The sequence below is a fragment of the Acipenser ruthenus genome, chromosome 4, assembly GCF_902713425.1.
Source record: "Acipenser ruthenus chromosome 4, fAciRut3.2 maternal haplotype, whole genome shotgun sequence".
Lineage (NCBI taxonomy): Eukaryota > Metazoa > Chordata > Actinopteri > Acipenseriformes > Acipenseridae > Acipenser > Acipenser ruthenus.
The window spans coordinates 48471421-48491522 of record NC_081192.1 but is presented as its reverse complement, the minus strand read 5'-3'; the positions used below and the strand labels follow the sequence as shown (position 1 = coordinate 48491522).

The 20102-nt window shown below is 36.3% G+C and overlaps 1 protein-coding gene across 1 annotated transcript in view; it reads left to right on the top strand.

Moving 5' to 3' along the window:
• Positions 1 to 20102, top strand: part of LOC117400760 (integrin alpha-8-like) — a 74653-nt gene that overhangs the window by 39463 nt on the left and 15088 nt on the right. Inside the window, exons 16-24 of the mRNA XM_034001086.3 lie at positions 582 to 637; positions 1116 to 1270; positions 2339 to 2476; positions 3060 to 3127; positions 4802 to 4949; positions 6950 to 7042; positions 12677 to 12756; positions 17817 to 17897; positions 18465 to 18570. Of these exons, the coding sequence (XP_033856977.3) occupies positions 582 to 637; positions 1116 to 1270; positions 2339 to 2476; positions 3060 to 3127; positions 4802 to 4949; positions 6950 to 7042; positions 12677 to 12756; positions 17817 to 17897; positions 18465 to 18570 (925 nt within the window). The remainder of the gene's footprint in view (positions 1 to 581; positions 638 to 1115; positions 1271 to 2338; positions 2477 to 3059; positions 3128 to 4801; positions 4950 to 6949; positions 7043 to 12676; positions 12757 to 17816; positions 17898 to 18464; positions 18571 to 20102) is intronic.

Here is a 20102-nt window from a genome sequence, read left to right as displayed (position 1 = left end):
ATTTAGTTTTAATTTCAGGGCAACCCCTTGCATTTCAATACACTATAGTTGTCTGATTTGCCTGCATGCCATTCCTAGAGCAGGGATGGGCACCTCTAGCCCTTCCTGAACAGGACTGGTCTACAGTAACAATGTTCTTAATTGTTGTATTGAACCAATTAAACTTCCATCAAGGCACAGTAATTCACTACTTCATTATACCTGTTAAACATAATGTAGATGGCCCTCTATGACCAGAGTTGCCCATTGTCTGATGTGGAGGTTATTGAGAGTAATGCTCCCAGCAGTAGAAATCTCCAGTAATAGAAATTATATTATCTGTACTCTTCTGGGCCACCATTTATTGATGCATTTTGACCATGTACAGTATATCAGCAGGAATGTGAACAATCCCAAGATAATAACCCAATGATTACTTTTGAGTATTTAAAATAATGTACCTGGGGAAAAAAGTGAATTTGACATTGATTTCTGTTAAGCTACCTTTCGGTTTGGTCAAAAACAATACACACCTTTGATGTGAAGCACTGTGAAATTGGAACCTGTATTAAAACAGCATTTTCCACTTTATTCCCAAACAGCTTGACTGTAAGAGTTTGTGCAACAGTATCAGGCTTCAGCATACCAGATACAGTAGGTAAGCAGCTGGTTTGAGTTTTTTTTGTTCTCAAAGACAGCACTTTTCCAAAAATGGAAATTGTGCATCTGTGTGTCAAAGAAGTCAGATACTCAGAAGCCGAAAACATAGCGCTTTTGCTACGGGGTAGATGAATCAAAGCCAAGCAAAAACAGCTTCCCACGTTCAGTTGTGATACAAAAGAAGTGCCACAAAAAACCTTTTTCCATGTGGTGTTACTAATTCTATGGTAATCCGCTTTCACATATGGATCAAAGTGGAACCATTATTTATGCAGCTATGGTATTTCAGAACTAATATTGTAATGTAATGATAATTGCATATTCAGAACCAGGTATTTTTTAATCTCAAATAACCTAAACATTTCAAAGTCACTTCCAGGACAATAGTGTAAAGCTAAATATATCCATGTATCCTATGTTTTTAATCTGTAGAAGCATTGCTTTAAATGCTGTATCTTTAATTTGTATCTCACCAGCCTTAAATGCCGAACTGCACCTGGATCGGCTGAAACAGAAAGGAGCAATAAAAAGGATCCTTTTCCTTGAGAATGCCCAATATCAGCATACCTTCCAGCTGCTAATTGAGAAGAGGAAGCCTCAGGGATGTCAGAACTTTGTTGTGTACCTAAAAGTGAGTATAGCAGCTAGGATTCCTCGACTACCCCTTGTAGACACTTTATTGTGTAGTTTTCCAGCCAAGGACATGTTCAACAAACAGATGTACTCCCATGGGATGTACATCTATGGGAGATCTATAGGGGAACCCTACTCACTAAACACTTGATTCTTCTGCTCCTATCATAGGTTTTGGTAATGTACAGTAATACAGTTTAAAGTGTTAGTAGTGCTATTGACTTAGAAAACACTCAACATCATTTTAATGAAGCTGCTATAGAGACGGCATACTTTGCTTTCTAGTGCAGTACTGAATTAGCTTTGTGAGATTGGAGGTCATGTTCTTGAATCCTATACAAGTCAAATATAATCTCAATTTGCTTATCTCTACGGAAAACTGTTTTTCAATAACATTGTGTGCTGCCCATAAAATTAATAAACTGTGAACTATTGCCCTGTGGCAGTGCGGAAGCCCTGTCGGTATAATGTGTGGGGAAGATTGGGTTGTCAGGGAGGGGTTTAAATTCCCAAAAAAATGTGGCTGGGGCCATAATTGAATGATTACTTAGGCTCCAGCCACAGGTCTATAAAAAGGATAATCACTGGTGTTAATATTAGAGTTAATGCTGGAGTTGTTGTTGGTGTTTCAGTGTATGCTGTGCTGTGCTTTGTTGGAATTGAAAGGTGTATGTACAGTCATTTTGTCGTTTGTGTAAACCTTCTATTTTGGCTCTTGTGCCTATTTTGTTGTGTTTGTGTTAGTTTTGTTATTAAACGTGTGCAATAGCGCTTTAAACCTGCAGCTTGGTGTGTCGGAGTCTCTCTCCCTGACAGAAAGAGCCTTGACAGTGACACTACCCTGTCACAGGCCCACTAAAATATTATTGGTCATCGACTTTTATATCTTACTAATCAATCAAATAAACCGTAATATGTATTCCATACACATATAGGTTTAAACACTTCTAGAGTAATGTGTTTTATGGCTGTGAATCAAAGTGAATGGGTTGTTATGAGCTGGCAATGCTCCATGCTATCAAGCAGACTCTCTCATGATTTCCATTGGTGTTGTTGTTTCCATCAGGATGAAACAGAGTTTCGGGATAAGCTGACTCCTATCAGCATTGGGTTGAATTACAGTCTGGATGAATCCAATCCACCTGGGGGTTTGACTCTGAAACCAATATTGAATTATTATAGGGAGCCATTCATTCATGAGCAGGTATGGTTGCATTGTTTATGCTCTTTAAACTGGGCAGTTTATTGATTTATATGATACATCGCTTATTTAACGTAATAAAATGAAGTGTTGAAAAGCATATTAACAACAGAGTAAAGGCATGGTGAAGCTCAGGCAAGCTTGATAAACATGTATCTTTGAGAGATATGGATTTTCAAAGTAAAGACAGAAATAAAAGTTACAATGGCTATTCCTCTATTTGTAGTTTTCAATTAAAAAAAAAGTATAATAATCAGGAAAACGTGTATTACGAAAACAACGCATAACAGAAAAAGCATTTCCAGAATCACATTCCTCACTGTTTTGTCTTTAAAGTTAATTGGAAAATGTTGTGCAAAACAGCTATAACTGCATACTCAGTAAAAATGAAAGGCTCTCATGTAAGTCTTTGAATATTTATTTTAGTTTTTAGTATGTGTAGTACTTTGTAAAAAAAGTTTCCAGGTTTCAAGCATAACTTATGGTTAGTGCATAATATGAATCTTTGCTCTTAGTAAATATGATTGTATGTGCATTGAAACAAATATATATAATTGTGAAACATTTTGCTTAATTAATAACATAGGTCTATATTCTTGTGGACTGTGGAGAAGACAATATGTGTATCCCGGATCTGAAGCTTTCAGCCAGGATGTAAGTCTCTCAATATATATATATATAAATTGCTTTAATAACACTTTATCATTGTTTAGTTTGTGAACCCTACAGCAGCTTCGATCATTTTTGTGAATCATCTTAGTACCCTTTAATTATAAATGAAGGCCTGCTATACTGTTTTTTTTTTAATTTAGAGTGACCAATTATTATTTTGATTTATTTTCCCCCTATTTTGAATGTCCAATTAGTACCCACACAGCACAGACGTTCTGAGGGAGTGTGAGTGTCCTCCGATCTCACAAGCCTGAAGCCAGAATCACTTTTATGCAGAGCAATCCAGAGCAGAGGTGGGCGGGCTACAGATCCCGGAGAACAAAGATCAGCCCTGCCTCTCATCCACTCTGAATGTGCTCGCTGTCTGGCCAGTAGGGTTCGCTGTTGTGCGATGTTGAGAAGCAATCCCTGCTGGTTTCCCATCCCCCACCACGGGAGCATCAGAGCCAATGTGATGCCCCCTTTGGAGTCCCCAACAAAGTTTGGCCTCTTTGCACAGCCTGGACACGAACTAGCACCGTCCAAGCTGTGTGACTCATCCTGCACTCCCCTGTATGCTTTTTAACACAATTTAGTTTCCCCTTTAAAAAATGTCCTTTCTCTTATTTTTCAATTCCTAATAAATCAAGTCCAAATTGGTGACAAGTGCACTATTGGTATTTGGATTGACCGGTCTGGACATGGAATATTCGGTTTATAATGTGCATTTCAGCCAAATGGCTATCCAAATTTGTATTTCATTTGCGTTTGTCATAGCAATTGTACAAGAACAAAGAGCGGGGTGGGGGGCGGCATAACGTCTTCTGGGATTTTGCTTCTCTTCCTCTTCCATTAAAAGCTAACAAGAATGTAAACCTGTGAAGGGGCAGGACCTTCAGGACCAATATTACATACTTCCAGCAGGGCAGGTGAAGCATCTTGGGATCCCGTTTTATATGATGATCACAGAATCTAAATTCCAGCTTGTAATAATGTTTTACTGTCCCTCTATAATAGCGCTCAGTGTCAGTGATTTCACAAGCAGCAGAGCATTCTTCTCTGGAAAAGAACTACTGCAGTTCTATAAAAGCTTGATAACATAACACCTGTTCAATTTTTACCAACACTATTGTGTATCCAGCCAGTTTATATTTAAATGTCAGAACACTTCACATTAATGTCATTAAAGTGAATTCTGTTCTTATCGATTTATCTACCTGTGCTGAGTCTTTTAACTGTTTTAACAGCTGAATGTTGTTATTTAGTATCCCATTATCAATGCAATTAATATAGATACTGTATTTAAGACAATGAGTACAAAGTGTATATATATATATATATATATATATATATATATATATATATATATATATATATATAGCTTTTACAAACATAGGTTATTCCAGACGCTAAGTACAATTAAATACTAAATAATGTAACTCTTTAGACACGCTTTACAATAGGAAAATGTTTAACAGCAGATTGGAAAGTTAAAGCACAAGGCCAAAAAAAAAAAAAAACCTGTTTATCCTTTAGACATGGCTTCCAGTGGATAACTTTTATTTTGGGTGGATTAAGTTTTATGAATCCCCTGTGTTTTTGTTGGTAAAGGTATACCACATCTTCAAATTGTATTCAGTTCTAAAAGCGCTAATAAAACTTTGATCTGCCCTGCAGGGACAGAGAACAGTTAATCATCGGGGAGGAGAACCCACTGATGCTGACTATAAATGCACAGAACCAAGGGGAGGGAGCCTATGAGACAGAACTCCATGTGCTCATCCCCCAGGAAGCAGATTACATCGGGGTTGAGCGCAAGAATGAGGTAATCGCATCGGGAGGGTCATGGATTTTAATTAGTGATGTTCAATCCATTTCAGCTGGGCCCACAGTGAAATCTCAATAAATCCATCTTTGAACTCCCAGACACAAAGATGACAGGAAGTTAGTTTGTCCTGAGGTCAGCTACTCAGACATCTTTGCTTTCCGGCTGCTTTTATTATTATTAGTTTTATTGTTGTCTCTGAAGACTAGGGATTAAAAGGCGGAGAAGGGAGGGATATTGAAGGACAGTATTGCTTTTACTGCATGGATATTTGATGAGCCATATCTAATTTAACAGAAGGGCCGCACTTGCAGTGCAAGTGGTGCACGGTGTCATTCAAACACTGAGTTACAGAAGATTGGATAGTTCTTGGTTGACCACATTATTTTCAGTTATTTACTGGTAGCTATTTTTTAAAATGCAAACCTCAATATTCTCCAAAAAAATATTTTAGGTATTGCTTTTGTAAAGGCAACTGTATTTTGGTAGCATAATTACTTCTTAGTCAAGTAGACTTCATGTTTTAACAAATTGTTTACATTGTTACATTTTTTGTCCTTGAAACTTGGCTTTTGTTCAGAAATGTAAAATGATTCCTTTTTTCATCTTGGTGTCACCGGGCACAGCATGTCTCATTTACTTTAAGTCACGACATTTAAAAATGGTTCAGTTTATACAACCTTTAACATGAGAAGTACCTCAGAGTAAATAAAATCAACACGTGTTATGCAAACCAGGACACAGAGAAGTAAACGTAGAAAACCACATTCACATGTGAGGTTGAAGTCAGCTCCCGTGAACATAAAGTCAGGGTTGAATAATGTAGACAGATAATGTTTTGTGATCTCAGTTAACATTAACTGGTGGAGATATGGAGATTTTGCAGTTATTTGTCTGGATTGGGCACTGGTTTGGGTAGTGTTTACTTCTGTAAAATTGTCAAAACATACCACTAGTTGGTCTGCATTCACAATGCTTTTTCCCCCTTTCTTTAAAGTAATTGAAGCTAACAAAATAGATCCATAAAATGTCTCTGCCATGCACATCTATTCATTATATAGGTCTTAAATGTGCGATTTCCAAACATGATATCTGGTACTACACTAGGTTAAAAAAAACTGTTTACAAGTCATGCTTTTTGACTGCCTTTTACTTCCTGGGAACTTTCACATGCCTTCAGCCAGTAACATGGTTTGACCCAGAAATCACTGCTGAGGTGAACTGACCCAGGGAGTACAAGTACAAACAGATAACCTAAGAAAAAGGCATAGAAACTGACACTTTCCTATAACCTAAAGTAGTGCCCTATATCATCTTTTAAAACTTGAGGTGTAGTAGCTAATGGAAGTGGAAAATGGCTAAGATTTATGGAATTATTTTGTTAGCTACAATTACACCAAAGGCTTTAACAAAAAAAGTAGAAAAGGGAAATAGATGTATAGCTGTAAGCGATTTAAATGTATTTTCCATGTAATTACAGTTTATCATGCTAGTGTGGCCCTGATTTGCAACACAAATTTAAAATGACAATTTTTTGGCTTCCCCCACATCGAGTATGGTGTTTATTTTCTCATGAGCAAAGTAAAAAGAATAGCAGGGCTTTCCAGGGGTGCCTCGGTTCTTCTAGAACAGTAGTTTGGCTTTCTCTAACAATAGGCAGTTTTCATTACAGTGTCGTAACTGAAAGGAGCTTTTCTTACGGAAGCGTTATTCATTCCGACTAGGTAGTATCACTTTTCAAGCCCTGAGTACGGCTTTGGATACTGTTAAATTAGATTAGGCCCAGGCTCATCATGCTGTCCAAATGAAAGAAGACATAGTTTCAAACCAAACATGCCACAGGCTATCCTCTACACGAATGGCTGACCTTTCTCAGGTGACTGAAATCTAACAGTTTCACAGCTGCAGATGCAATCAGGCAGTGCCAAGGAAGAAGCATGCGCACGTAGAAGTGTACATGGCTGTTAATACTGCGTGTTTCTCTTTTCTTTTTCTCCCAGGCTTTACGGCAACTGAACTGCGAGTACAGGATGGAGAATGTGACCAGAATGGTGGTGTGTGACCTCGGAAACCCCATGGTAGCTGGAACCAATGTAAGAGAAAAAACAAGATGCATTTCACTAATTCCCATGTAATTCAATTTCAGAAAGAGCACTAATGGAGAGGTCACACTTATAATGCTATGTATAAACAGCCCTTGCTAATCTCCCCAGAACAGGAAATGGTTTGTGTAATAAGATACCGCTACAGCAAAGAGACTCAGTGACTGATCACTTGGGATCCACAGATCAATATTATACACTTGTTGAATATCTGCATTTTTCCCACAGCTCTGTTTCTTTAGCCTAAAAACTCCAGTTAAAAGGCCATCAGGCAATTATCAGAATGATAGATTTAATAGATTTTATTATCCAGGATGTTGACATTTTTTAAGTAATTAAGAACTTTCTTATCCAATGGCAATGCCTTCGGTACATGGTGAAATTCATCCTGCATAAATTCCCTGTCAAAACAGATACCTGAATTGAATGTATGGGCTACTTTTTAAAGTAACTATTGACACCTTTACATTTTCACAATGTTCTGCAGCTCTCATCTTCTATCAGAGACCTGTAGCTTACTACCAGACCAGCTAAATAACTTCTCTTTCCTTATATACTGCACTTATATATTGCACAGTTGATTAGGTGATTTGACGTATGACATATCTTTTGCACAACATTGCCTTGTGATGTGCCTACATTTAAAATAAAAACATATACTGTGATCCTACCCCATACAGTATATACTGATATTGTATTTTTATACCATACTTGTATAGATATGAAATATGAATATAAAAGGTTAAAAAAACACAACTTTAAATTGTTTAAATGTACTAGTCCCATGCAATTGTCAGCCCTTTATTGCAAACATGTGGAGTCACAGCTTTTTTATTAAATAAAATCAGTATGACAGTTCATACAGTTAAAACTTCAATTATTATGCTAAAGCAACTCATTGTGAAAGGTGGACAGTACATAACTCCTTCATACAAAAGGTAGTTTATGATGGCATGTGGCCTGGAAAAATAAGATAGACTGTACGTACCGAACACTGGTGTGGGCACATTTGTTATTTATATTTAGCGTATTATTACCCATTATTAAATACATTAGTATATATTGTTGTTTTATATTAAATAACAAAAGTCTACTTGACATTATTGTGATATTTTAAGGAAGTAAATTATCGTATTAGGCGGCTTGTGGCATCTGTAATAATTATCAGACAGCTTATCTCCTCAGTTAACATATTTAACATGTATGCGGTAAGGATTACTGGGTGATCCTATGTAATACAATCAGTGTGGCCACTGTACTTGGTCAAGGTTGAAACTCAACACCCTTCTTGAACACTTTGGACCAGTGCCCACGACTTTAGACTACACCACAAAACCCAGCAGTCGTATAGTATGATTCATATCATAAAGTGGAATGTTACCGGAATCAACACTTGATTGACCAAACCTCAGTGTAAATTTTGAATTACAGAAAAAAAAAAGTTATAAAAGCTGTTATGCTCTTAGCTGTGCTAGCGCTGATCGGCTCTTATCTGCACACCGCATGTCTCCACTCTCAAGCAGGCCACATTGTGCTAAATTGTGTGGGGTAATAAAAGCTTTATCCATGCCAGTTGATACCTAATTCCACAACAACCTTCTCACATATACTGTAAAGAAGAGCCTTGACTTCTGCATGGTCTGTAATTTGATTATGTTATAAATCCACAATTCATATATAGTGAGGGTCAAGGACAAGCAGAGAGTGCTGACTCCCTGTTTTGCTCAAAATGCTACTTTTATACACTCAATAAGACACATATATAATGGGAATTCTGCAATGTGATTTATTTTACTGAAGCTGTAGCCACTATAACGTAGAAAGCAGCAAAATCCTAAAAGAAATACATATATTTTTTAGTATGTATGTGTTATACATTTAAATATATAAAGATTTACAATACACACAGTTAATTCTGAATTAAACATTTAAAACATGATTGTAATATGTAACAAAAAAATGTAATATGGCATAGCCCAATCTTTCCATATTGTAACTACAACTAGAGCATTTGTAATATTTTAGTCTGTTAAGTTGACACACACCAAATATGACAGTTTTACAATATTAAAATAGTAAAAAGCAAATGCAGAACCGTATTATTAGTTAGCATTCTATCACCTGATCAAAAAGCCATTATACTTGTTGTTCCCAGACTTCACGGATGTGGAGGATACCATGAAGTACTATGAATTTTAAGACAAGCATTTAATATGAATACGTTTGACATATAGATAATTATGCTCAAGTGCAATGGTGAAACTCTAAATGACTTCTGAGTTCTGAAACAATTCTGCAGTAAAAAAAAAGCATTAATGTGTTAAACAGGGTTTTGGAAAATGCTATAGAGCAGCTTGTAACCTTAGACCTAAACTTTAGAAATGGTCAGAGCCAAAGAGAAATAACAAAGGGAACAAGCATGCCAGTAACATTTTCTCAACCTTATAGTAATTATTGTACAATGAATTTTACTGTAGAGTTTTGCATGTGGGATTTAGTTGTATAAGGAAAAAAAAAGGAAAAACCGACATATTTGAACACTTTCCAGAATGTTTTTTTTATTATTATTTGGGGGGTGGGGTCAGTGTTCCCTTGTTACTGGTTAAGGGGTTAAATACATATGTGATAAATTAGCATGCCCCTGGCAAATAGGATGATGTTACCACAGCACGGTCTCCTATTTTAAAGCTGGCGTCCGTGACATGTATGACCATGTATTGCGTAACATGGATAATGTGTACCACAGATGTGTAAAAAAAAAAAAAAAAAAATTAATTTAACAAGAAAGCATGTGGCATATTTCTGTTGTATAATTTTACTTTAAATGGCAACTAATATAGATCATTTTAGGTGGATATTAGATTTATTTAATCCTAAGTAGCATAGGTCTAAATGTGCAATGGAAACATACTGTCATTTCATCCACACAAAACTGTCAATGCCAGCTCAGCATATCACAGGAATATACACTTCTTAAAATTATTATTAATTATTATTATTAATTAGTCATTTAGCAAATGTTTTTATCCAAAGCAACTTACAGAGACTAGGGGGTGAACTATGCTTCGCAACTGCTGCTCCAGAGTCACTTACAATAGCACCTCGGTTTTACTCACAAGAAGATTAAGTGACTTGCTCAGGGTCACACAGTGAGTCAGTGGCTGAACTGGGATTGAACTGGGAACAAGCCACTGGACCACTAAGTCTCCAAAATTATAGTGAGCAGTGCACATAAAATGACCCCCCACAAGACCCAAACCAAGAACAAATAGCTTTTTGTTTGTTTGAATACAGATCTTACAATACCGTGAATATCCTTCAAACTTGTGTTTTATTTTACTGCCATGTTTTTAGGATTAACGTGAATTGCAAAAGAACATTGGCCACATGGACTGCTTATGAACCCTCCTGTTAGTTTGCATTTTTTGGTACTTACAAGGCCATGTCTTCCCTGCTTCTTTGTATAACTTCATAAAAAACATCTGAAGAATGTATATAAAAAATATAGCCAATCTTACTGTTTAAAACTCTCTGTTCAGCCTTGCCAAAACCGCCTGACAGACAGCTACCTCTCGCAACAGATGTTGCCAGTTATGCGTGCAAGATACGAAGCATGTTTTCATGTCAGAATTGAATTTGCTTGGATTTGCCTCTATCTATTATTATGCGTTTGGCCTAGCTTTGGGACAGAGATAGGACAGACCCAAAACAGAGTCATTGTATCAAGAGTTAATTAGTTGACAGCTGCTTTGTATAACAATTACCATTATTTATTAGCATTGCAGTGTCCCTTCTGAGATGTGGTTATGCTTTTTTTCATAAAAAGACTGGAACATTATTAATAGTAAGGGACTTAAAGAGTAAGTAGCGAGGTTCCGAAAAATACAGCTACAACTGTTTAAATAATGTACCTGTAATTTTTCTTTTCATTGTTAACAGCCTGACAACTTTTTTCACTTTAAAGTCTGTTTCAAAGCTCTTTTCAGAATGTCCGCTCTAGTGCACTGCTAGTGCAAGGATTATTGCCCATATTGTCAAACAGGTAACACAGCAATAACGATCCATGATGTGGTACGGAACAGAAAAGCCAGAGCTCTTGTTATGTTTTAGTTTTTTTAAATTGTTCTTCTTACAGTGATTTAGAGGACAGATCTTAAACCAGTACACTAGAGCAGCCATTTTGAAAAGAGATTTGAAACAGACTTTAAAGGTATAAGTGTAAAAAGTTGTCATGATGTTAAAAATGAAAATAAAAATTGCAGATATGTTATTTAAACAGTTGTAGCAACACATGGTGACTTAGAACGCTATATTTTTTTGAACCCTGCTACTTACTCTTTAGGGATATAGAGAGTTATGCTGGTCTAAATATATAAGTGACATAAATAAAGGTTGAATTGCCTTTCAATATGTCAGGTAGGAGGGCATTTTTTAAACTAATTTCCTTTAAGATTATATCATTACTTATATATGACATAGTCATATTGTAGCAGCATTGCTTGCTTGTTCTGGTTTGTGAACCAATGTTTCAGTATCTCTGTGGATGTCAGAAATACCACATAGAACAAAAATTTCTTCCTGTACATCCACTGGGGGCAGAGTTTTGCAGGGGGAGAGGTTAGTGGTTACACTCTGATGTACCAGCTGAACTCAGAGAGCCCATGTTTGAGAGCCCATTTGATGCTATAGGGGTGCTGCAAAGCTGAGAGTTTGTAACCATGATGTGATGACTGAAACAGAATGATATACTGTACAAAGTATTGCTCAGACCTCAGAAACAGCTTCTGCTTTTCAGTATTTTAATATTACAGGACTTTTTTGTGGCTAGGGGCCAAGTGCTGGGTAGTCTAGACAGAGATATATGTAGGTGTAAGTGTTCTGGCCTTACAATTAAATAGTATCTTACAGTAAGGATTTTTTGTTTTGTTAGTTTAATAGGAATTTAAAACATATTTTGCCTAAATATGGCTTATGGGATTTGAAAAAGCTTGTTGAGGGGAACTGTGGCACAAGATGTTTTCCCTCTTCAAAATGTTATTAAACTCAGTACTATTAACAATTTGTTATAAACTGACTTTGTAGTTGTTTTCTATTTCCTCTTTCCATATGCAACACCAGTAAGCTTCAATGCAGAGTCTGAACTGTTGTTCATTAAATGTGTCTGAAAACAATTATCAAGGGTATAATAATGAACTCCCCCATATGGTCTTTGTTATATACTCACATATAAATTCCTGTTTGTGGTCTGTGGTGTGTCAAAATTGCTTTGGATGAGAAAACAAATGCCTTAAAGGTTATGTTAATGATCCTAACATGTACGCTTCAAGCACAGGGTAGTCTATCTCATCTATTTGTTCTTTTAGAAGAAACCATTTGGACGACCTGACAAAAAAACAAAAACACTTATTTCAGAAATTATCCTGACATGAAGTTTACAAGGCCCAGGTTTTAACAGTATCCCCCCTGGGGTTCAGTCTGAACAAGGTGAAACTGTCTGGACTAGACAGACTTTTAAACTCAGGGACTACATTTAATTGAAGGTGCCCATATTTGTGTCCAGCAGGAGTTTTCTGTTTAACATTAGCAGATGCCAATCGTTGACTCTTTGATCCGCTCATTTCCCAGCTCTCTGTAGGTCTGCGCTTTGCTGTCCAACGTTTGGAGGAGGCAGGCTCTGACATCAAGTTTGACCTTCAGATCAAAAGGTAAGATATCCTGTCCTGGCCAATACTGCGCAACTGTGACCAAAAATTTGCATCATCCTATAGAATTAACAAATGTTGCTTCATAAAGTCGAATGAATCCTGCTGAATAATGTTACGTCAGCATATTAAATTATTGTAGTTTTCCATATACTTAATAAAAAAACTGACCAAAAATGGAAAACTTTGACATTGCGAAATCTAACATGAAATACTACACTACCAATATCATTTTGTAGTTTATTTGATTACATGGTGTTAAATAAAAGATCTAAATTATGTCTGTACATATATTTTTTTAAAGTTATGTCTCAATCCTAAAACTTTTGGCCATAGCTGTACTTTTGTTTAGATAATCTGGTGTGAATAAGCATACAATACAGTAGGTACTGAGCATTCACGTCCTTATTTTTACAGACTGTAGAACAGATGAAGTAAAAAAGTGAGGGAGTGGAGTGCAAAAGTAAACAAATGGTTGGTTAAAGAAATTGACACAAAAAAGGAAATATGCAGATCTTAGATACTTGCTGAATGAATATTCCAATCTTTTTTCAGTATCTACGTAGTTTATTACAAAATGTCATTAACTAAGATTATGAGATTGTTTGTTTCGGAGGGTAACACTTTAATAAGCAGAAAGACTGCACTAAGAACTACATAGTTTCAGTGTGTCTTATATCCAGTACAACGTGCAAAGATGAATATATCAGTACAGTATATTAGATTAGCTTAATGGTCTACTGTTTTGAGAGGAGCCTTTTCTATACTGCTATTAGAGTGGGTCAGCAGTTCTGAGTGTAGTTCTCCTTCCTGGACCTGTATTCAGTTGTTTTTAAATGAACAAGTGATTTAAACATATACCCTGGGATCATATATTCCATTGCTGGCTCTCATGTAGGCCAAAAACAGTAATAAACATTAGAAGGGTGTGTATACCAGGGCTAAAAGCAAGTTTACAAACTTTTCTCAATCAGGGTGCCCTGTCCTGGGAAAAAATGCTGCATTAATACAAATATATAGTGGCCATATTTCACAGTAATCCATTTGCCCCTTAAAATATGACCATCTATATATTTGTATGAATGCAGCTGCAACTGTTGTAAATTCCTAGCCTGATTTTTTATTTTTGTTTTTTGTTTTATTATACTGATCAAGGTCATTCATGTTTTCCTATTGATGAGTGAAATTGGACACCAATCTGATTGTAAACAATTGTGATAATTGATGATGCTAATTGGACATGCTCTTGATCATGGTTTTACTAATTGACTGTATATATATATAAAAGGTTGTTAATATTTAAGTCAGTCAATTATTTAACCGATATAATGAGTATTAATGTTATAATAGATATCACGTGCAACCAATTGTCATAGCTATGATAGTGGGTACGGTATGTATTTAAGGTCTGAGGTGCACGTTTCATGTTCTGCTCTGATGAAGACATGTTGTCGAAACATTTAAGCTAATTTTTGTAAGAAAAAAAACTTTGTTTTTTTTAAACATTGATTGTGGACCTGGATTTTTGGAAGTTGCCGTCTTTTTCCTTTCTGTGCCTTTACGGCTGGAACTGTACTTTTTTGATATATATACTGTATATATCAGATGTTGTATGTTACAGGGGAAGTTTCCTGATTTTCCATTAAATCTTGGCTTAGAATTGATTCTCCACAGCTTATGAAATGCTTATGCAGTGTTAATTGAGATGTTGGTTGGGGCTGCTTCCGATGAAACGGTTCCCATTAAACTGTATTATCACCACTTTCATGGAACTGTCTTCCCTTTTTGGACTTTTGATTTAAGTGCTCTGCTTTGCATGTAACAATAATGCATTGACAGGGGCATCCTGGTAAATCCATTATAAATGACTTCTCAGTGATGTTTTCAATGTTCCAGCAACACAGCAGTATGTGTCATGCTTGATGTATACTTTGGGTTTTTCATTTGCTAAAGCTCAGGAGTATCAGAGGAGGCAAGATGGCTGAGCACAGTAGAAAACAGGAAGTCCTCATTTGATAACACATCTGACAGGGAGAGAAAAAGAACATGCTTGTGGGGTGTGTCAGACATCTGTGACCATTAAATCATTTTTAGAAACGTTTAAATGTTCTACGAAAGGAAGTTGACAAATTGTGCTTACGTAGACAGGTGCAGTTAGGGCTCTGGCTCCCCCTTCAAAACTGTCAGTACAGCCTTAGAATAATGTGGTTCATGGTAAACATTTGAGTTGTGTTTTACAAAGCAATGGATTTATGGCAGGGTAACACAGTAATAAATATGGGTACTTGTGTTTACCAGTGTAGTGATTTCAAATGGTGATTAGATGTCTGTGTTACCCTCAACATTGGCATGTAAGGAAGTCACTGTACACAACCACCTTAGATGTCAAGTGATATTAGTTGGATTTTCTGTTTTTCCTTTGTGTTTGATTTAATTATATACCTTTTGTATATATGACCATAGAATTTGTCATATATATATAACAAAAAAAAAGTAAGATCTGCTATACCCAGATTTTTCAAACCTATTTTAGCAACCTATTAAGACAAAAAAAGACAAAATACAGATTGATAATGGACATGGATCACTGGTTCTTGGATATTCAATTGCCATGTCTGTCGAGGGTAGGGATGCTGTGGGTACCTATATTATACCTGCTGTAGGCAAATACAGAGAGTTTCAGCCAACAGGGTTCTCAAACCATCAGCTTGGACCTTATTTGTGTGTATGTGTGTGTGTGTCTATATATATATATATATATAATATATATAAAAATGCATTAATTAATTCTCAGAATATTCAGTTAAAGGCTGCCTACACCCTATTGTCTTACTGTCCTGCACACTTTTTATGGAAGCAAAATCTTGGTACAACTTTGGCCCTGTGTGAAGAATTTCTAGAACAATATTATGTCTTGAGTTACTTAAATACAAATTGTGGAATAAAGATGATTGTGGTGCTAGAGTTCATTTAAGAGTAATAAAGCAGTTTGATTTAAATCTGGGTTTAGAGTGACATCAATGTTTTACATATAATAAAGACTTCATAATAAAAATAAACTAAAAAAAAAAAACTAAAAAAAAGGAGAGGCATCTGTAGGGAGAAATGTTTGTGTAGACTTTAGGGATTAGTGCATTTCCAGAAAAAAAAGAATATTTATTACATCAATACTGGTTCAAAAAAAAAAAGAAAGAAACATAGGGGAGACAGGGCAGAGTCCCTTTGAGTTTAATCGGCCACATTAAATACCCTTGGGATTGTTAGCTCTCGCAAGACAATTTTAAAGTGTTGTTTTAAAAGGCTGTGTGACCTTTAGCATTTGCATTGCCTTTGAAGCTGTCATGCTTATTATGATTAATGTGCGGAAAACAGCATTCCCAGGAGCTTGGGTTCGCTGCAACACAGACACCGACACAAGAGCACAAACAGAATCATCCTCCTCCATAGTGTATTGCAGCAAAGGCAGCAACAAACATTTTTCCAGCAGGAATCCTTTGCTGATACGTGGTGTACGGCAATTTGAGTTGATTCTTGCAGGCTGTCACGTGGAATGTGGTCTGGTGGCTCACTGTAAATCGTTCCAGGTGTCTAATGCTGGCCACATGTCCTGAAGTTAGGGTTCTAAATATTAGTTCCCTCACAGACGGAATCCATGTGTATGACCAAATTGTTGTGAACCCTAGAGTCTTGCTAGGATACTTAAAACAAAACAGACCTTACAACTAAGACAGGTAAGGATTGTAAATCGGTAGTAGAAATAGTGACAACAATGTAAAAAGACCAGGCAAAAGGTATTCATGTGGCAGGCCTATAGTGTGTCAGAAATCCCAAAGAATGTTTCAAAAACATCCAAATGTGAGTCCAATCCACACATATTGTAGCAGCCTGTCAAACCTCAAGCCCGGAGTCATTGAATAATTACACCCTCATGACAGTAGTTTTCTACAGCAAAACAAGCTTGGGTAGGCAGAAAACTCTTGTGTTGTATTGAGTGCCTATGCAACTTACTGTATTTTATAGACTTTTTAAATGCATGTTTAAAGCGTGGTATGCCTTAAGCATGACATCCAAAATATTAGCATAGCTTCACCTAACAGCACTTTGAAGTCTGTCATAAACCCATGAAGTATAAAAAGGGAACAGGGTCAAGTGATTTTTTATTGTAAATATAGTCAGAGTCTTCTCAGTTAGTAGAAAACTGTACAGTAACTGAAATATTTCAGAATCCATTTTTTTATTTTTTATTTTTCACAATCGAATTGCATTTGTGTTAAATGTTTCTGTCTTTACCTTTGATGTTCTTTTACTGTCTGCACTACATTAACACTTGTTTCTGTATATTGCTGGATTTAATAGAAGTTGTTTCTGTTATGCCTAAGGTTTTCTGTTTTCTGGAAAACGGCAAAATGTTTTGGTTTTATTTGTTTATCTCTTTAGTGTCCAGAAAGCCTGGATTCAAACAGACATTTATAGGAGGGGAAAGTATGGAATAATTTAATGAGGACTGAAAGATTCAAGTCCTGAGGATGTTGTGTGGCTTCTTTAATACAAAACAAGTCATTTTTTTTTTTTTTACTCTAGCATAGGAGTGGAAAAACGTTTCATCACAGATAGAGGGCTGCATATTCATTTCTCAGTGAGCAGTTCTAAAATAGATTCCTGAGATTTGATTTCTGTCTGATCAGTACCTTGTGATTCAGGTATCCTCCCACTGTCATGCACATTTATGTTTTAAAGTAAATACAGTCTGTCTTGTCAGATAAAGTTTGATGTTAACAATGCCAGTACTTCAATGTGTTGAGGGCTTATTCAGCTTGCTGAGGATGAGCATGGTAAAGAGTGCTTGGTAATATGGCTAGGCTTGCAAATAGTTGGCTACAACTTCCCTGATATGATATCTATAGTATTCAGTACATCATGAATTGGGAAAAGACACCTAATGAGTGCACTACAATCTGGGTGCCCCATCACCAAGACTGACATATCTCCCTCTAATGTGCATCCAGTTATATTTCTATGGAAATGAAACATGACGCGTGTAATTTTCTGTTTTCATTCCTTAGCTCTAATAAGGACAATCCAAGGAGTAACCCGATAAGTCTGCAAATCAACATCACTGCACTGGCCCACGTTGAAATACGGGGGTGAGCATTGTCTAGAGATGTCTTTGATTGTTCCTGTTATTTTCATTTATATTGACAGCCTGTTGTTGGAGCTGGATGCAAGCCAACATATAAGGTATCAATCAAACATTAAACAAATTTACAGCTAAATTAAGAAAAAAATGTCTTTAACAAGGAGTAATAGCATACATAGCAAGCAGGTAGTTAGAGCAGTATCACTGTATAATAAGATACTGTAACTTAAATCTGACACTTCAACAAACAGAATTAACATTATCTTCGATCCCATTGATATATGTGCCTTTTTGGAACTGCTAAATTTGATCCTGCAATTAATATTTCTTTGTGTCTTTCATATTGTCAGATTCCTTTCCAAGACTAATAGATACACTTCAAAGGCGGTTTCATATTAATTCATTTTTGTTCTGTTTTGTTTTTTCAAACACTCATTGGAAAATATCTGGACTGAGCCAAATTTGTAACAGACTAAATCAGAAGTGTTTGTACAAGAAGAAAAACACCATATGAACACAAGACCAAGTAAACTGATAAATAAAGAGTAACATTATATATTTTTGCTCACTGCAGAGTGTCCCATCCTGCCCAGATATTTCTGCCCATCCACCAATGGGAACCTAAGGACAAGCCAGAGAAGGACCAAGACATTGGACCATCTGTTCAGCACATTTATGAGGTAAGACACTTCTCTAGTCCCAGTTATTTTCTTTTATAACTTACTCCTACATTTTTGTGGGGGTGGATGTAAAACTATTTAAACAGTTTTTATACACCCCAGTAAAATATGCCTACAGAAAGCAACCTGCAAGCCCAAATGACACATTCAAAATACATCCAACACCACCCCTTCCAGCACATTTAAAATCAACTTTAAATTACACTAGTGGAAAGAGGTGGAATCAAGATGATTGTGGCTAAATAATCTCTGCTTTAGCCTCAGAACTGTCTGGATTCCACTGGGTTATACTTTGAAATATCAACAGTTCCTTCTCATCATCTTTTACAACCTTTTGTACAGAGTTGTCTTGAGACCATCATCCTCTACTTGCTTTGATCTTTGTGAGCAACACTGCAGAACTACACAGTTTAGATAAAGAAATCTTGCGTTGTGCCACCACACCTCTCAATGCACATTTAATCCTAAGCATCTTCAGAGCACCCAACCAGTGCAACCAAGTGCATGGTGGTTGTAACAGCTGTTACGTGATCACCGATGTGCCAAGCTTAATGTAGGTTCCCTTGAAGTAAGAGGCTTGTGGTACAGAAATCTATGTCTTGCATGTTGCATACACTAAGAAGCTCAAAATGTTTCCCTCTATTTAAAATATATATTGCTGGTGGCAGGTATATTTGAGACAAGAATGGGACTTGTGCCTTCTCAAGATTGTATGTGTTTGCCAAATGAAAACCCAGATAAATCTTACCGTTTTGTTTATTGTCCTGGTATCGGTCCAACAATTATCCTTTCTGGGGCCTCAGTAACATTTATTATAATCAGTACTGCATATGCATATTGTTAAAATGGCTCCAGAATGTATAGACTATGCAAGCTTTTTACAGTTTTGCAAAAATGACTTGCTTGCTGATCCCTTTTGGCGGCAATTGGAGGAGGGGTCTCAGTAGATACTTTGTAATTAAGCTACGGCAATAAAAGGTAGCGTGGAGGAGACATCAAAGGGAAAGAAGTTTCATGGTGTGTGGAATCACTGAGCAGCATGTTTTTTTAATCAACCACACTTCTACTGTACAAAGGTATTCAACTTTAATGAACTCCAGAATCCCAGCAGGCCTGGACAGCCTGCATTGTTTTAATTAGACCTGTTTTTGGCTTCTGCAAAACCTTCACTGCTATGGTGATGTATTATACAGTATATAGGCATTTCGGTCTCTCTTTACAATAGAACAATAGAATGTTTATGTATATTCTTTGGACATTCCTGATTATGTGGTAAACTTGCAAAAAATCAAGATGAAACTTTTTTTTTTTTTTTTGAAGACAATCGTTTTGCGCATTGTGATGGATGACTGTTGTTCAGACTGGTAAACAACAGCCTCCTCATATGGGAATAATTCACAGCTTGGTGTCCAGGAAGGAGCAGAGCAGCTTCAGGGAACAAAAAGTTAAATACAATAAAACAGCAGAGCTCTTACTTAACTAAACTCAGATGCTTAATAAATGTATTAGAGTTTGAATAATCAAAGCAGAAC